Source organism: Oncorhynchus keta, chromosome 6 (genome assembly GCF_023373465.1).
Source record: "Oncorhynchus keta strain PuntledgeMale-10-30-2019 chromosome 6, Oket_V2, whole genome shotgun sequence".
NCBI classification, from domain to species: Eukaryota; Metazoa; Chordata; class Actinopteri; order Salmoniformes; family Salmonidae; genus Oncorhynchus; species Oncorhynchus keta.
Window position 1 is genome coordinate 29,897,022 of NC_068426.1, and position 18,955 is coordinate 29,915,976.

General features: G+C 42.8%; 1 protein-coding gene and 1 long non-coding RNA gene across 3 annotated transcripts in view; one reads left to right on the plus strand and one right to left on the minus strand.

Annotated features, from left to right (window-relative positions):
- The window catches only part of LOC118385370 (electrogenic sodium bicarbonate cotransporter 1-like), a 67,569-nt gene extending 50,301 nt beyond the window's left edge, over positions 1–17,268 (minus strand). The window contains exon 1 of the mRNA XM_035772463.2: positions 16,868–17,268. Within this exon, the coding sequence (XP_035628356.1) occupies positions 16,868–16,887 (20 nt within the window). The 5' untranslated portion in view covers positions 16,888–17,268. The remainder of the gene's footprint in view (positions 1–16,867) is intronic.
- Positions 17,269–17,440: 172 nt separating this feature from the next.
- LOC118385371 (uncharacterized) lies at positions 17,441–18,593 on the plus strand. 2 transcript variants are annotated; one of them, XR_004826008.2, is made up of 3 exons: positions 17,441–17,797; positions 18,147–18,175; positions 18,278–18,593. It is a non-coding gene; the product is annotated as an uncharacterized LOC118385371 (long non-coding RNA). The 2 variants fall into 2 exon arrangements; XR_004826009.2 differs by having other exon boundaries at positions 17,441–17,775.
- The last annotated feature ends 362 nt before the right edge of the window (positions 18,594–18,955 follow it).

Genomic DNA, 18,955 nt, shown 5'->3' on the forward strand with positions numbered 1-18,955 from the left:
GCAGGGGGATCGACCTAGAACACTCGTAGAGCAGGGGGATCGACCTAGAACACTCATAGAGCAGGGGAATCGACCTAGAACACTCATAGAGCAGGGGGATCGAACTAGAACACTCGTAGAGCAGGGGGATCGAACTAGAACACTCGTCGAACAGGGGAATCGAACTAGAACACTCGTCGAACAGGGGAATCGAACTAGAACACTCGTAGAGCAGGGGGATCGAACTAGAACACTCGTCGAACAGGGGAATCGAACTAGAACACTTGTCGAACAGGGGAATCGAACTAGAACACTTGTCGAACAGGGGAATAGAACTAGAACACTTGTAGAACAGGGGAATAGAACTAGAACACTTGTAGAACAGGGGAATAGAACTAGAACACTTGTAGAACAGGGGAATAGAACTAGAACACTTGTAGAACAGGGGAATAGAACTAGAACACTAGTAGAACAGGGGAATATAACTAATAACACTCGTAGAACAGGGGAATAGAACTAGAACACTCGTAGAACAGGGGAATATAACTAGAACACTCGTAGAGCCGGGGAATAAACCTAGAACACTCAGAGCAGGGGGAAATATCTAGAACACTCATAGAGCAGGGGGAAATATCTAGAACACTTTGTAGAGCAGGGGAAAATATCTAGAACACTTTGTAGAGCAGGGGGAAATATCTAGAACACTTTGTAGAGCAGGGCAATATAACTAGAACACTTTGTAGAACAAGAGGAATAGACCACTAGCAACATCACTTTTTCCCAAACCCATCCTCATGACCACCAGCAGCACCTCCACATTTGTTAATTTCCAACACGAGTCCGCCTGATCCAACTTATCAAGGACTTGCTGATAAGTTGACTAGTTGACCTGAATCAGTTGTGCTCGTACTGGAATAGGTAAGATAAGTGAAAAGTCAGTGTCAGGGTGTCTTGAGGACAGGGTTGGGAAACACCACCCATACGTATATATATGCATGCATGCATGACTAAGTCACTTTGGATAAAAGCATCCGTTAAATAGCATATACATTATTATCATTATGATTATTTATTATTATGAGATCAATAGAGAGTCTGTAGCAGTGAGAGCAGGAGGTGTGTCATTAACCTAACATCAGAGGCTCCTCCGAGCAGAGACTCCTGTGGTTATGAGGGTGACACAGACACACATGCCTTACCCCTCCAGCTGGCTTCTTACAATGATCTGCCCTGGCTGTCGGGATTAGCCAAGCTTTACTTAGAACACTAGTTGAACAGGGGAATAGACCTACAACACGTGTTACACAAATACACACACAAAGCTTCTTTACTGCAGCTACCTACACTAAGAGACAAGTTACTAGATCAAAGGCTCAGTGTTTATTTACATCAAGACTGTTATGAGCTCCGTTGTGAAATGTATAGTATGATCACACCACCTACCGTCTATTGTGTATCCAAATGCGTGCAGAGAAAATAAAAGAACACGAGCAGATTGATAAAAAAGCAAATGGTAGAACGACTCATTAGATGCCGTGAAAAGGGCCTCAACTTGTTTTATGCTTATTTGTTAATTCTAGGGACAACAAGTGCGTAGTAGGAATAGAAAGAGTAAAATCTGCTGCTGTTCATTCAATGGCGAAGTACTCTTGCTATAGCTAACCTCCGCCACTTCTACTGTATAACACACACACATAGTTGTGCATTGTCAGACTAATTATTTCCTTTATTATTCAGACCTGTCAAACACTGTGCCAGAGGGCAGAGGATCCTGCTACTACAATGGAGAGATAGAACATCATTACTCCTCCCATTCAGTCTCTATTGCTCATCTTTTTTCATGGGACGTCACTGAACCTGGCATGGACTCTGGAACATCACGTAATAGAGCAAAGTTCTATGTTCTCGTTGTTGGATAGTAACTCTTCAGGTCTCGAGACACAATGTGACTCCATTGCATTGGTCAGATGCTCTTTCACGTTCCCATGACTGACCAGCACAACACGGTGTCTATGAGAGAGTGTGTGGCACTGCTCATACCAGCATGTGTGCTCCGATCTCCTAGGCTGGAAAAGTAATGATTTGCATTTCCTGAGCAGGATTTCCAAACACTTGTTACACAGTGTTAAATGATTTGAGCATGTGCATGCATGCATGTCCTGTCCATGCTAATATGTTTCCTATGTGTGTATACTACTGGTATGTAGGACTAATTGTGTATTTTACCTTTAGTCGTATGCCTGACAATGACCATACACCTGCTTCAAAGTGCCAGTCGTAGTAGAGAGAACAAAATAGTCTGTGCTAAAAGCCTGCTGCGGGACAGGTATGTATCTGGTGTATGAGGAAGTAAGGGCTCATGTTCAGTTCCCTGTCCCAGAGTCGGATCACTTTCTGGGGCTACATGGCTTACAAAATCTCCCCTGATCCCCCAGCCAGCCAGCTCTTCCAGGAGCAGGGAGGGCTAGGAATGTGGCTCCTCCAGTCCAGCAGAGACCAGCCAGCTTAGGTGACTTTAGAGACCAGATGTTCAGACCACATGGAGAGCCAGTCTCCGTCAGAACAAGAAGGCACACCACAGGGAGAGGAGCAGGAAGGAGATAGTCAAATATTTCCACATTGTGAAGAACTCCCTGCTCCCTCAGACACGAGCTGGGGTGTGAGGTCACCCCGGTGAGAGACTCTGCACACAATTCTCTCCATCAGTTTCCAGCTCAATCACCAAAGGCAGTGGTCACTTACAGCTACAGCTGTCCCTCACAAACATTTAGCTGTGTTCTTTTCTAGTTCTGTGTGCATTTATGCCTGTGTAAGTAATCCTCCTAATGTTATAAAGTGTAAGGTATTATGTTTGTATTATATTGCCACAGCTACACAAATTGCAACTTATAACTTCCACCATTTAAAAGTAGTCAACTGGGTGGTGATTGATCAGGGTTGGGAGTGATCAGCCAAAGATGAGAGAGAAATGTCTTCATCAAATTGGGTCGCCTCAGGTTTGTAAACCAAAGACTACAGTGATATCCAGGAGCCAAGACCAATATTTATACGAGGATGTTGATCCCAAGATCCAGACCCAAAGAGTTGAGACTGTGACAAGTGAAAGACAAAATGTATGTGGTCTTGAGCAGTCTCAAGACCAAAACAACTAGATCAAGAGTCCATGGGTCCTTTCTTCAAAATGTAAGCAACTCAAGTCGAGTAAACTCGAGTACAGCACAGTACAGCACAGTATAGTACATTATAGACATATTTGTTTTGGCCAAAAAGATGTCCATTTTTGGGCTCTTGAAGGGTTGGAGCCCCCCTGCTGGCTATGCATATCAATATTCTACACCGTTTCCTGAAGTGTCCCCTACCCACATAGTGATCCTCTTTAGCTCATTTGGTATAGCATGGCGCATGCAACGTTAAAATATAAATAGCCTCAATGGCACTGCCAGTGCTGCCACAGATACAGAGGAGAACTCTATATACAGTGCCTTCGGAAAGTATTCAGACCCCTTAACTTTTTACAAATATTGTTACGTTACAGCCTTATTCTAAAATCGATTACATTTTTAAAAATCTGCAGCAATCTAAACACAGTACCCCCTAATGACAAAGCAAAAACAGGTTTAAAAAAAACAAAACAGAAATACCTTATTTACATACAGTAAGTATTCAAACCCCTTGTTATGAGACTCGAAATTGAGCTCAGGTGCATCCTGTTCCCATTAATCATCTTTGAGATGTTTTTACAACTTCATTGGAGTCCACCTCTGGGAAATTCAATTGATTTTATATGATTTGGAAAGGTACACACCTGTCTACATAAGCGCCAACAGTTGACCGTGCATGTCAGAGCAAAAACCAAGCCGAGGTCGAAGGAATTGTCCGTAGAGCTCCGAGACAGAATTGTGACGAGGAACAGATCTGGGGAAGGGAACCAAAACATTTCTGCAGCATTGGCCAGTCAGAAGCCACTCCTCAGTAAAAGGCACATGAAGCCCGATTGCAGTTTGCCAAAAGGCACCTAAAGACTCTCAGACCATGAGAAACAAAATTCTCTGGTTCTGATGAAACCAAGATTGAACTCTTTGGCCTTAATGCCAAGCATCACGTCTGGAGGAAACCTGGCACCATACCTATGGTGAAGCATGGTGGTGGCAGCATCATGCTGTGGGGATGTTTTTCAGCAGCAGGGACTGGGAGACTAGTCAGGATCGAGGGAAAGATGAACGGAGCAAAGTACAGAGAGATCCTTGATGAAAACTTGCTCCAGAGTGCTCAGGAGCTCAGACTGGGGGGGGTGAAGGTTCACCTTCCAACAGGACAACGACCCTAAGCACACATAAAGGTCCTGTATAATTCTATGATTAGACCCATACAAAAATGTTGCGTGCAGACATATTAGGTCCTGTACCGGTAAGAATGTCAATCTACTTTGGTCTTCCACTTTGCATCTTCTTTTTCTATGGTATTATGGTGGTCGGTAAACAATCGGTAGAGGTGGATGCCACCACCTACTGTACAGGTGGTGTAGTATAGAAAAAATATACATTGTAGGAAAGGGCAAAAAAAAAACAACATCCAACAAAATACAAAAATAGATACATAAACAACATCCCACTCCTTCCGTCACATTCCAATTCAAGTCACATCCCTACACAGGCTTAGGGGCCTGTGAGGGCAGAACATCCTTTTACAGGATTTCTTGCAATGCCTCGGCTGTAAACTCAGAGTCCAAAAAAGCGTTCTGCTGCCCTCACAATGATTTCTTCTTCTTTTGTGCTGTGCAGTTTATGACCATAGTAATAAATGATACAAAGTCCACCTTTTTCACAGGTAATATATCAGGATCCATTGATTGCCGAGATAAATTCACTGGTGCAGGCCTAAAAACATTGCGTCTTCAAAGCCACCAGCTCCTTCCACTGCCCTGAAGATAGGAGACACGCTGGACAGCCCTTCGTCTCTCCATCTCGGGAGCATGTTTGCCACCACAAATGCAGCATCTAACCTCCACTGGCATTCGATACTCTTCCCAATTGCATACACTTAGCACATGTCCGAAACTTTTGCATTTACGGCACTGAAGGGGTTTGTGCCGAATGGTCTTACAGGGTATCTCTTATAGCCTAACATCACATGAAATAACAAAAGTGTGGATGAAGTGAATTTCTTCACTCCATCAACCATACGGGTCAGTCGACGGGCGCGAACCAATCCACCTACTTCCTCAGGCATTTCGTCTGCACACACTTAATCCCCCACCCCAGAGATAACCCTCTCGATAGGCACTCTGTTTTGAAGATCCATACACAAAACATTCCACTCATATATCTCCTTGAGGAACAATGCAGGCCTCTACTGCTCTGCGGATGCCACTTCACCCAACACATCCATGACATTTACGGATCTCCCAGGTTACATTGGTCTAAAACTTTCACTCCGACCAAAAAATTATTTAGGGGTTTCTTAGTTTCCATCTAGGGCTGTTACGGTGGCCATATTACCCCCACAACGGCAGTCACGGGTCAAGGCGGCAGTCAAATTCCAACGTGACTGTTTAGTCATTAGGCTTCTCCAAGCACTGATGCTGCTGATGGTCATTAGTAGCCTTCCAAACTTGCTAACTGCCTGGTACTCAGCACTCTTCATGAGCTCATGTTGCGCAACATTTCTATAGGCTATGCAATTAGGCTAGGCCTACTACATTTATTTCTAAACTTTCCTAATATTAAACACATTGCTTCTCTTTACAACAGAAGTATAGCCACCTGACTGGCATAAAAATGAACCCCAGGAAAAGCATCCTCCATTCGCCATTTAAGTGCATTTGATGTATTTTTCTTCCCTGCCTCGGTTTAGATACAGGTGCATGACAAAGGTCAATTCTAAATCAAAACTAATTTCACACATATAAATCATTTAGTATATGTAAAGACAAGATTAAATCAAAGAATAGTCTGATGGGTGACAATATTAGCCTATCACTTGTGAATTATATATTATCCTTGTGAGTGATGCCCAGCTTGTGGGCACTAAGGCAAAAAAAATAGCGCATGCCTTTTTGTTGTTGTTGACTTTTTCAAATCATAGTCGCACACCTCATGTAGCCTAGTCCATAGCCCTATATGTTTTGATAAGGTTTGTATCACAACTAAAGTGGACAAATAACTTCTTAAAAATTAAGCACATTAATCTGCTTTACAACGGGTGTAGAGCCTAACTGGCATACACACGCAGGGCAAGAGTTTCTCGCACAGAATATATCAACTTTTTTTACTGTGGAAGATAGTAGATTGAAATAGGCTAGTGCTTTTGCTGTACGTTAGGCCTACTCATCTTGTAGAAAAGTAAATGTGGACAGTTCTTCCAACATCTTCAATATGCACCTCGGAATATAGGAGGACCTGTAACTTTGTTAACCTCTTAACACAGATTAGCAGCATGTGGGCACACTCACTCAAATCATTTGGAGAAAATATCCATTCTATATTATTCAGCTATGTTCAATTGTATTCTTAATACTATAAAATAGTATAAAATAATGCCACAGAATTCTAAGCAAATCTTGTCTGCTAAATTAAATGAAGTAGTGTAGCCCACAGCCATTTGGCATAGCCAGATCAGGACCTAACATAAGCAAAACTCAGTATGCTATTCAGTTCTTCTGAAAAAGACTACATTTCCTTCATATCATGTTTCTTTAGACCTGTCTAAAGTAAATCATGGATTTATTGTGAAGGTGTAGGCTATATTACATAGATTTTTGGGACTTTTTAAAATGTAGATGTTCCAAAGTCCTGCATCAGTGGCTTGTAGGCTATGTGTGGAAACCAGGAGATGCTAAACGTGTTTATGTTAATTAACGTTCAATTACTGTGAGACCAGCAGGCATTTGCTTGACAACATACATTTCCGCCATCTTCCTTCGAAGTATCAATCACACGAATTCTCAATTTACTTTCACCCCTGATTACAACAGGTTGTTGTTCACTAGCTCTACCCCTTCCGGCATCTTCACGGTAGTCAGCCATTTAAAGCATTACATTGTTCTCCCACGCAGTTTATATTACAGCTAATATCCCAGGAAACAGGGGACATCCTGAGGACATTCGGCAACGTTCCCATTAGTTCCCTTAAGGGTTTCAGCACGACGTTATACCACTGATGTTCTGAGAACGTTCTAAGAATGTTGCATGATGGTCCCAAGGGTATGTTCTCTGAGAGACTTTTGTGTAGTTCCCATCAATGGTCCCAAGGTAACGTTCTCTGGGGGATCTTTTTATAGTTACAGGTTTGTCATGGCCCCCTGAAGGTCCCCTGAACGTTCTTGGGACGTTGTGTCCTGGTCCCCTGGAGGTTTTGTCTAGTTCCCGGTTTGTCCCGGGGGGGACGTCCTAAAAACATCCTCTGGGATGTCCCTGAGACTAACTTGGGCACTAAACAAAGCCTCACGGGGACCATGACACAACGTCCTGACCACTTTAGGCAGCCACTTCATGACTTCCCGGAGAGGTCCTAATAACTCGTTATTGTTTGCATTACTTATGTATATTCCAGCAACGTATTATGCATGCACATTCCCTATAATGTTTGCCATTATGTTTGTGTACATTTCTTCATATTATTATGCATATTTTTACCACTATGTTCATGAACATCCCAGCTTATTACCATTGTACTACTATGTTACACTACTGTGTTGATGAATCCTTGTACAATTCTAATTGTATTATCATTCCTATCTCTCCTGTAGAAACCACATTATACTACTGTTTTCCTCATTCCTGGATGGATTAAAATGTTCATAGTGAATCAACCGCTTAGTGCAGGGGTGTCAAACTTATTCCATGGAGAGCCTAGTGTCTGCTGGTTTTTTTTTTTTTTTTCCTTTCAATTAAGACCTACACAACCAGATGAGGGGAGTTCCTTACTAATTAGTGACCTTAATTCATCAATCAAGTACAAGGGTGGACGAAAACCCGCAGACCCTTGGCCCTCTGTGGAACGAGTTTGACACGTGGCTTAGAGTGTCTGACAGAAGGTACAGGGGCAAGCACACAAGCGCACTTGGTATTCTACATACCTGCACAATGTTCTTAACCTGTAGACTTGGGTCACATCAGTAGAGAGAGTTTTCCATCTCTCTACCCCCCTTCTTCTTATCTCTCTTTTCACATCTCTCCATCTCTATCCCCCCTTTTTATGCTAACATAAAGAGACAGATTAAGGCACGGACAGAAGGGTAGGATTGTTAAGCGTCTGCCGGCCGAGAGCAGTTAGCATCTCTGAACAGAGTGCCATCGTAATTTGTAAACCAAATGCAAAATCGGCTCTACATGTAGAAACGGGGGGAAATTACGGCTGTCAGTCGCCAATGGCAGGTGGTCCCCATGGCACACCGCACTGACAGCAAGCGAATGAACGGCAAATAAACGGCCCCGTACTGTGCAGACTGACAATCAGTCTGGTAAATTCTCCTTTAGACAGTCAGTCAGTACTTTAAATTGAAGAAAAAAAAGACAGTCAGTGGTTCCGGCCTTGTGGAAGGGTGATGAGTGAAGGCGTTGGTAAGGGAATTAGCAGTTTGCTTCCACATGGTTTCCGGGTTCACCAGTGGGGTTGTAACATTAGAGGGTCCTGGAGAGGGGCTGTTGTTCATCTGTGGTTTCATGGCAGCAGCTATACATACTGAACATACCTACAGTACCCATTGTAAGCTATACTTCTTAAATCTACCCAACATATGGGTAATTGGGCACTCCAGTTTTCAATACAGATCATTAACAGGATAAGGGCAGAACTGTGACCATCCCCCTTTCTCACGGTCCTTAGATTTAAAAAATAATATATACATTAACTTGTCAATAATATGGTCCTGTAGACACATCGTCAACAGGTGATTTTTACTGACGATAAATGTGGTATTTCACATCCAACTTCCTTAATTAGAGCACCTTGGACAGCAAGGTAGGCTAGCAAATGTTTATTTTCTCCCTTTTCACTGCCCCGGGCTGGAATAACACTGCTACACAGTTTGAAAAAGAAATAATAAACAAAGACAGGAAGGATACAACTTGTTCCTGAGATAGATAGCACCAGCTAGCAAGCAGCTCATCTGCATTTCCCCAGTGGTGGGACAGCCTTATCACTCCATTATCTGGCCTTCAGATATGATTGGGGTCAGGCCACAACCATAAAGTTGAAGCAAAGCTCCCAACATCAAACACACAGGGGAGAGGCGTGGCCTGGGGGCCTGTCATTAGGCCATCCTGCCATGCGATGACAAAGCTTGGACTCAGACTCTCGTGTACCCTCCTTTGGTTTTTCATTCTTAAAGGAAAGAATGGAGGAAAGAATGGGAAAAGGTTTAGTTACCACAGAGTTGTGTTTTGAGCGGGATCAAAGCAGCCTTGAGTGTCATTGTGTTTCTTTGTGAGGTAAAGGAGGGATTGAAATGGGGGGGGGTGTTGTACTATACTGCATCTCTCACCATTATCTCCTTGGTTCTTCTTCGGTCTTTCCAGGACAGCCTACGTGCCTTCCTGGTGCGAACAGTTATAGAGTCATATCTGTCACACAGAGGGCAGGCCATGGCCTCAGTCAATCCCTCCAAGATACTACGTGCCTTCGAGGCGAACAGCTACAGAGAATCATCTCCTATTTGTCAGAGCCGGCCATAGCTTCAGTCAGCCAGCCAGTCAGTAAGTCAGCCAGTCAATCTCTCAAGTCCCTGAGGTGTCATTGGTGATATGACAAGGCCAGCCCTTCCTCTGAGGCTCTGAAGCTCTGTTTAAGGACAGAGAGAAACGTCTGTGCGGACAGCTGCAGGCACATAGGGAGAGTGAGCTTTGAAGTGTACAGGGTCAGAGGTCATTCCTATTCATATTAACTAAAAGGAGTAGGGAGTTCTGGTTAGTGGTTTAAGAGGGTTTATGAGACAGACAGCCAAACAGGCAGAGGTAATTGTAAGGCTGGCATAATTCAGGTTTTCAATATTTAGCTAGTTAAATTAGCCAGCTTTACAATTACCTCTGCCTGAATGGTGTCAGCTATTTTTTGTCTACTATTCTTTTGAACTTAAGAACATGAATTTAGAGTACTATATAAAGTAGAGAACATTGAACAGAACAAGGCTTTGTCAAATGTGTATTTGTAAGTTGCAACTGCTAATTATTTGGCCAATTTCCCTGGAAAAAGTGAAGAGTGAATTAAGTTTACAGTGGCTTACCTTCATTATTTTATAAAGCCTTAGTATTACATTGTTGTGATATAGCATATTGGAAGGACATCAGAAACGTGATATGGAAGTACTGGCTGATAGTGCCCTTTCAGTCTACGATCTTCCAAACAGACGGGAACAAACCCTTTAGCCGATCCACTCACGTAGAATTTAGCGTAGACTTTACCATAGCCCTCAAGTAGCATTTAGCGAAGCATTCACCAGGTTAGCCTTCAGAGGGGGGTCAAGGTCAAGTAACAGAGTGATAGGGCCTTCATTCTAGCCTTGCCCAAAAGGGGAAGATAACACTCCTACCACACTAGGGGCCCCATACGCCGCCCAGGACAGAAGCCAGTTAATCTGCCGATGATGCGGTTTCTGAAAGTGAGGGCCTTATGAGTAATGCACAGCACAGGACCGGAGGTAAACCCACAACAGGGACGCAGGACTAGATGTACACACACCAGGGGGGTGAAAAGTATCTTCAGGATATATTTTTCCCCCCACTATTAGTGACACAATATTCTATACTCTATTTCTCTATACCAGCCTCATGATATGTAGTGTTCGTGGTCTCCATGTACATAGGGCCACAGCAGTGTACAAGAGGTTACCACTGGGACATTTGGCCTAACACGATTTTTCACACCTTGGTGTTGAGCTGATTTTTGTGTCAGGTGTAAGGTCAGCAAAGCTGTGGTTTGGCTTGTCTCTACAGGACTGGCTTCATTCCATACAACGGTTTTGCTAGTCACTCAACTCATTATTTGGGGATAGTATGTCTTCCTAAGATCCAATGTTTGAGGGGATCAGTTTGAGCAAGGCAAGAGGAGCAGAATAGCTCATCGGGATCACATAATGAGTAGCTATTTGGGCTGCATGGTGATTTATAGACCAGTGATTTCGCACAGTCCGACACAGTCTGCTATGTAGCTAGTCAATCACTAACACACATGTCTTCCTCATATAACTGCCTGAGTCTGGGTGAATTGTATTTGGTTTACACATAATTAAGAACATTCTTACTCTATGATAGATTCAAGAGGTATCAAAAATAACCAGCGACTAGACAATTTACTGTAATGTAAAGCTGCGAAATTCTCGTGCGCCACCTCCGGAGGTCGCGGTCGAACTTGCCCAAGTTCACCCTCTCCGAGCAGTCGGATATAAACAGAATTGTCTCTTCAAACGTAATTCTCCTACAGTAAAAAATCTTAATAGCAGACCCATGTATTTGCATATTTTATACTTTATTATATTATTTGTTTGCCGTCTGTGATCACTAGCCTAGGCTCTATGCTGCTGCGAGTGCGCAGGTGTGGAATGCATGGAATTGCGGTTATTATCACGCCCTGACCTTAGAGCTTTTTATGTCTCTATTTTAGTTTGATCAGGGTGTGATTTGGGTGGGAATTCCATGTTCTTTATTTCTAGGTTTTGTGTTTCTATGTTCTGGCTGGGTATGGTTCTCAATCAGGGACAGCTGTCTATCGTTGTCTCTGATTGGGAATCATACTTAGGCAGCCTGTTTTGCCACCTTAGGTTGTGGGATGTCATTATTTTGTTAGCTTTGTAAAGCCTACAGAACAGAACAGTTCGTTATTATTTTGTTTAGTGTTCTGAGAAAATCAAGAACCATGAACACGTACCACGATGCACCTTGGTCTACTTCATATGACGAGCGTTACAGAACATCCCATCACCAGAGGACCAAGCAGCGTGGAAGACATCCTGGACGGTAAGGGATCCTACACATGGGAGGAGATCCTGGCTGGATGGGATCGCCTCCCATGGGAACAGGTGGAGGCAGCAGGAAAGAGGAACCAGCGTTATAAGGGAACACGGTCGGCAAGGAAGCCCGGGAGGCAGCCCCCAAAACAAATTTGGGGGGGGGCACACGGGGAGTGTAGCGGAGTCAGGTTGGAGACCTGAGCCCACGACCCGTGCTTACCGTGGCGAGCAGGTGACTGGTCAGGCCCCAGGCTGTCTCGGCCGAGCATTCACAGGACGGTGTGCTCGGTGCCAGCGTCCCGCAGATGCCGGGTGGAAGTGGGCATCCAGCCAGAACGGGTTACCGAGACCGCCAGTGCACCTCCACGGCCCAGTGTATCCGGTGCCTCGGTCAAGGAAGAGGCCTCCGGTATGTCTCCCCAGCCTGGTGAGTCCTGTGCCTGCGCCCTTCGGTCCGGAGCGCCCAGAGGCGCCCTTCGGTCCGGAGCGCCCAGAGGCGCCCTTCGGTCCGGAGCGCCCAGAGGCGCCCTTCGGTCCGGAGCGCCCAGAGGCGCCCTTCGGTCCGGAGCGCCCAGAGGCGCCCTTCGGTCCGGAGCTTCCCGAGGCGCCCTCCTGTCCGTGGCCCGCAACGAGGGTCCCCAGCAGCTTGGCGGCAAGGGTCCCCGCTCTAGAGGCGCCACCTAAGTGGGCCAAGCCAGAGGTGGAGCGGGGTCTATGTCCCTCACCAGAGCCGCCACCGCGGAGAAATGCGCCCTGACCTTAGAGCTTTTTATGTCTCTATTTTGGTTTGACATGGGTGTGATTTGGGTGGGAATTCTATGTTCTTTATTTCTAGGTTTTGTGTTTCTATGTTTTGGCCGGGTATGGTTCTCAATCAGGGACAGCGGTCTATCGTTGTCTCTGATTGGGAATCATACTTAGGCAGCCTGTTTTGCCAACTTAGGTTGTGGGATGTTGTTTTTTTGTTAGCTCTGTAAAGCCTACAGTTCGTTATTCTTTTGTTGTTTTGTTTAGTGTTCTGAGAAAAATCAAGAACCATGAACACGTACCACGCTGTCTACCTCATACGACGAGTTTTACAGTTATTCAAAAATAGAAAATATGTTTAAATATAGCCCATCCAATCAATTTTGAGAGCTGTTTGGCAAATGTAGGTGTTTTAGAAACCTTAGAATCTGCTGTTTCTGACCATATTTTAGGAATAAAATCACTATTTGGTATTCTCGGTTCCATACACGTGGTATGCGGTTGTGAGTCCGGTTGGATGTAATGCAAAAGTCTCTAAAACTACGTTGGAGGCGGCTTATGGCAGAGAAATGAATGTTCAATTCTATGGCAACAGCTCTGGTGGACATTCCGGCAGTCAGCATTGCATTTGCACACTCCCTCAAAACTTGAGACATCTGTGGCATTGTGTTGTGTGACAAAACTGTTCATTTTAGAGTGGCCAGCACAAGGTGCACCTGTGTAACAATCATGCTGTTTAATCAGCTCCTTGATTTGCCACAGCTGTCAGGTGGATGGATTATCTTGGCAAAGGATAAATGCTTACTAAGAGGGATGCGAACAAATTTGTGCACAGAATGAGAGAAATAAGCTTTTTTTGCATATGGAATATTTCTTGGATATTTTATTTAATCTCAAAAAGCATGGGGCCAACACTTTACATGTTGCGTTTATTTTTGTTCAATGTATTTCAGAGAATTTGTCTTTAATATATGGCAGACAAACAAGTTCCCTAACTTTTTTCCCTCCTCCATTTTTGCGTTAATGTTGCAATCAGTTGTTTATCAGTTTGAATAGCTGCATGTATGACATAACTCCACCATTCCTATTCATAATATAATTAATGACTATATTACCTTTTTGTCATTAAGATTTTTTTTTTAGTTTAAACATACTATTTGTTGTAATATGTGTTCTGTCTTTTCTGGAATATAAATCATTTATTGTAACCTGCTTTGTATTGCTTGTTTAAGAAAGGGTGACACTTTGACAGGTATTTACTTTTCCATGGTTGCAGGATCTTATCTGTTTCTGCTAACTTTCTATGGAAATTTGTTGTGGTAAATGATCTTATATCTTTAGGGATATGAATACCAAATATGTCTACTTCACAATCAGCCCATTTTATTGGTAAACTACATGGTAATGTAAAGGTTGTGTATTTTAACGATCCAATACGTAATATGGTACACTAATCATAACTTGGTTTTAGTCCAGAGGGGCAAGATAAGTAATCTAGATCTTCAATGAGACCGTGCAGGTATCCAGATTGCAGACTTAAGGGGAAACTTGAGTCATCGGCATACATTGACACTTTTATTTTTCAGCCCAGGATTTATTATCCCTTGATGTTCCGTTCCCTTCTTTGTCAATTACACACGGCACTGTTCATCAGTCTCTTCATTCAGAAGACAATTTATATATATTGTCACCCTTTATTATTACATGTGTGAAATTTGTTTCAATATAAATTAGGTGTAGTTTCGATGGGACATCGTCAGATCGGTAGCTATCTGTCGGGTGAAGGGCAGGGGGGGAAATGACATGTCCTCATAAAACTGCTTATAACAAAAACTCTGTTTGTGATATCGAAATTCTAAAGTCAGTGTGTTAAATTGATTTATTTAGGAAAAGTCAAGGACAGAAGGGGAGTTGACTTAAAATTTTAGCTGCGGGGAAAAAATGTTTAGTCGCCAAGCCCCCGAACCATCTCTCGGCACATGCCTTCCCATTGTTTATGTAAAAATAAAAGTTTATGTACATATTATGCTAATTAAAATCTAATTCGGAAACCTCTGCTTCAACTCTCTTCAATCTGAATAGGCTGTTGATACACCAGAGGGCAAAACCTTTCCACCAAGGACTTATTTCACCACAGAGTGTTAAAGTACAATCTTATCTTATCTACTACCAACAGACCTCTTGCTAACTATACCTCTCAGCATATAGGTGACCTCTCTCTTGGGCTAGCCCAGATTAGTGTGTCAGTGCGTGAGGATGTGGGATCAGCAGGCCAGGGCCATAGGATCAGAAATCATCCCTGGACCCAGGCTCCTTACAGCATGACTCATTAAATCCCAATCCCACCACACTGTTCCTGGTCAGGTCCTCCACCCTGAAGAGGGTCCTTAAGCCTAGCCTCTGGCTGAGGTTTGAACCTTAATACAGTGTTGGCACAGAGCTAGTTACAAGGCTAATAACAGAAAGATAGTGAGAGAGAGCTACCTTCTCAGGGCTAGCAAAAAACTGTTGTGACCTTTGGAGGGTATGATTGGTCTGGGCATGTGTGGTTCTTTGTAGTCTTGTTTGATTGGCATTCAACTTTGCATTCACTCTTACCTGCATAGGCATAGGCCTTTCGTCCCTGGTTCAGGGTGAAGTACTTTCCCCACCCGCGCTTCCCTATCACTCTCACATGTTAAGGTGGCTGTTTTTGCAGCTTGGAAAACGATCTTTGGGAAACTTGCTATCGGCTCTAAAGGATTGTGTAAACAGTGGCTGTATCTTTCCTAGTGACTGTGCACTTTTAAGTCTTAAGTCACTTTGGAATTTCCTCTAACAATACCTGTACAGGTGTGACGCCACTTGAAAGAAAAGAACAAGGAAGTAAGAGATGTTTTCAAAATCTAACCAGCATGTGCCATGCAGTGTGTCTATCACTGGTTTGCTCTATGTGTTCTCTAAAGCAGAAACAAGAGGAAACAATACACTGATAGACAGTAAAAAGATGAACATAGACAAAGAACGAGGAATCAATTATTTCTTATAAAGGTTCTTAGTAGGCAATTTCAGATTAAAGGTGTGGACAGAACTTTTAAAAAAAGTGTTTCCTTGTTAAACTATGAAGCAATGAATGCACATTGCATGTGTGTGGAAATTATTCAGAAGGAGATCAAATATATCCAAAGGTTCTCTTTGCTCTCTTTTTCAATGAATTTGACAGGCTGATGTCCCCCCACCCACCCAGTTACTGCTTCAGACATATACCAGAATAAAATCTACAGAATGAATGGATTACATACTCTGTACAAATAACTGAGCAAAGTAGTACAATGCCATCTGGAGGATTAGATATGAGGAGAATGAGTGGAGTGTAACAACCTATACAACCCAAACATTCAAACTTTCCACGTGGTTGCATGTTCCTGAGAAGCAAGCACAATTGGTTGGGTATACTTTACAACAGAGGCCACACAGACTGAAAGAGAAGTGCCACATGCTTTGTGGTGTTGTCTTATATACAGACATGTTTGTAACCATGGATTATTTTACCCCGACGAGCGATAACACTTGGCTCTAGTGCTTTTTTTTAGACGCGTCCAATCTAATTGACTGTGACGGGATCTCGGGAAAAAGGATTACCGTGCCCTCTCAAGCCGTCTCGAAGAAGCAACCGTAACATGCGGCTTATCCAGACCTCATTTGCTTAGCCTATAAGATCCGTTAGCTACTGAGAATTGAGCAAATGTAGGCTGCTAAATAGTTAACACGTAGTTAATTCTCTTTTACCACAAAGCTGAACATCCTTCCTCGAAAGGTGTTGTAATTTACACTAAGCAGTTACCCCCTGCTTTTAAAATGGAATTCTCAAAAGGTACACAATGCCATGCCAGATTCAATGCAATGACAGAAAGATTTTCCATGATGGAATACACTTTTGGCGACAAAAGGTCTATGCGTAATTACGCTTAGATTCCAGAAAAATTGATATAGCGTATGTTGAAATAGGAACTCTATCAAAGTCGTAGTATTAGGAACATCTGCTACTCAGTAGTAACGTGAAAATAAATTACCCCACTTCTGACTGGGGCAATATTTGAAGCGCAACATGCACAGCCACAGCCCCACTATATAGTGGACAATTCAAGTCCCAATTTTGGATAGGCTATGGTCATTGTAAAATAATTATTTTCAGATATAAAACGGGTTCATACTCACTTGTTTTTATCCGTGCTCATTCTACCGGAGTTTTATGTCCAGCTTTTAGTCAGGGATGACTCCAGAGGCGCGCTGAAGCCGACGTCCCAGTTCTCTTGTTCAATAAAATCAAGAAAGTTGTTATTGAGTTTCAAACAACGAAATACATTTGCAACACGGGTCTCACTCCATAGAGCAACTCTCCCGGATTTGAGAAGTAGCCTATTAATCTCCAAGTGGAATAGCCTAATATCGTCTAGAAATGCTTATAGTGAAACTATCTGGCACTAATCAATGTTATTTCGTCGGTCCTACAAACTATATAGAAACTGAGTTTCAGATTATTCATACCGCGACATATTCTATCACAGCATTCTAAGTAAATCTTCGAGTTTTCGCGATCGTTGTGTATTTCGCTGCGCGCGTCTGAAGAAGCTCTTCGAGCGCGCAGTCTTTTTCAATTTTTAAAGTTCCATCCCTCTTTCAACGTCACGCCACGAGTGGGAGGGAGAGGTAAGAAAAAGTCAGAGAAATAATTAATGTCAGCAGCACGGTGTAGAAAAAAATCAAGGTGAAACTGACTTGTACCTGTTTACTTTCTCTACACTAACAGGGAGTCTCACAATGCCTCGAAGAACCTGACTAGTAGGTAACATAGCTCATAACATAGTGGTCAGAATTATGACCAGCTGGCCTTATGGTTGTCAGAAAAATATGTCATATTCCTGTCAGTAAAAATAAGTTTTTTTAAAAAGTCTTTAGTCAACCAGTTTGTGACTAGATCCAAAATTTCCCCCCAAAAAAGTTATTCCAAGAACCCCATAGGAGAGGGGGTTAATCGAGGAACCCCTTTTGTTCCTCGATGCCCAACAGAAAAATGTGGATTTGAATTTGAGAAGACAGCAGGTGCAGGCACTTAACTGAAAAATGTAAGGCTCTCCTCATGTAGAGGTAAGGGTTCTCCCTTGAATGACCTAAATTCATAATGTTTTATGATGATACCATATATCTTTTCATATTTGTGCAAATGGCTGTGTTATTTGACACTCATATTTAAAATGATTTCTAAACAAGAAAATGTACAATTCAATGGCTGTCAATCAACAAAGAGGTAAGAATATGTTAAAGAATTTACCCGCATTGGGTGCAGATGACTGAACTGTTAACTTATTTGTGTCTGTGTGTCTGCAGGTATACAGACAAGGAGGCACACAAAGTTATGTACAATTGTTATTGGTTTGTCTCATAATGTTATGCAGATCACAAGTGTCATCTCATTTGAATCTCTAAAATATTATAGGACCAAGAGGCCCCTACATTATAAACAAGGTATGTGTATGAAAACCGTTGTCAAATGTGATGTTTTTTCATACATTTTTACCACAAAAACCAAGGTATTGAATAGAGTTCTATAATTTTTTGTATTTACAGACTTCACCCTCCTTATACCTCTGATGACTATAACACTGCAAAATCATTCTGGCTATGGATAGCCTACAGAGGACATCAACATGCCAGAGGATAAATCCATTGTACTTGGGGCTTTGTTGGGAGTATTTAGATTTTTGAATTCTGCTTTGCCACTAAAATCATAATAAACATTGAAAACTTAAAGATTGTGTTATTGCACCAAATGGAACCTTTAAACTGCCTGCACTCAAAGCTCATCTATACACTGAGTGTACCAAACATTAGGAACACCTTTCTAATATTGAGTTGCAACTCCCAGTTTGCCCTCAGAACAGTCTCAATTCGTTGGGGCATGGACTCTACAAGGTGTCGAAAGCATTCCACAGGGATGCTGGCCCATGTTGACTTCAATGCTTCCCACAGTTGTGTCAAGTTGGCTCAATGTTCTTTGGGTGGTGGACACGGGAAACTGTTGAATGTGAAAAACCCAGCAGCGTTGCAGTTCTGGACAAACCGGTGCGCCTGGCACCTACTGCCATACCCCGTTCAAAGGCACTTAAATATTTTGTCTTGCACATTCACCCTCTGAATGGCACACATACTTAATCCATGTCTTCTCTCCTACATCTACACTGATTGAAATGGATTTAACAAGTGACATCAATAAGAGATCACAGCTTTCACCTGGTCAGTCTATGT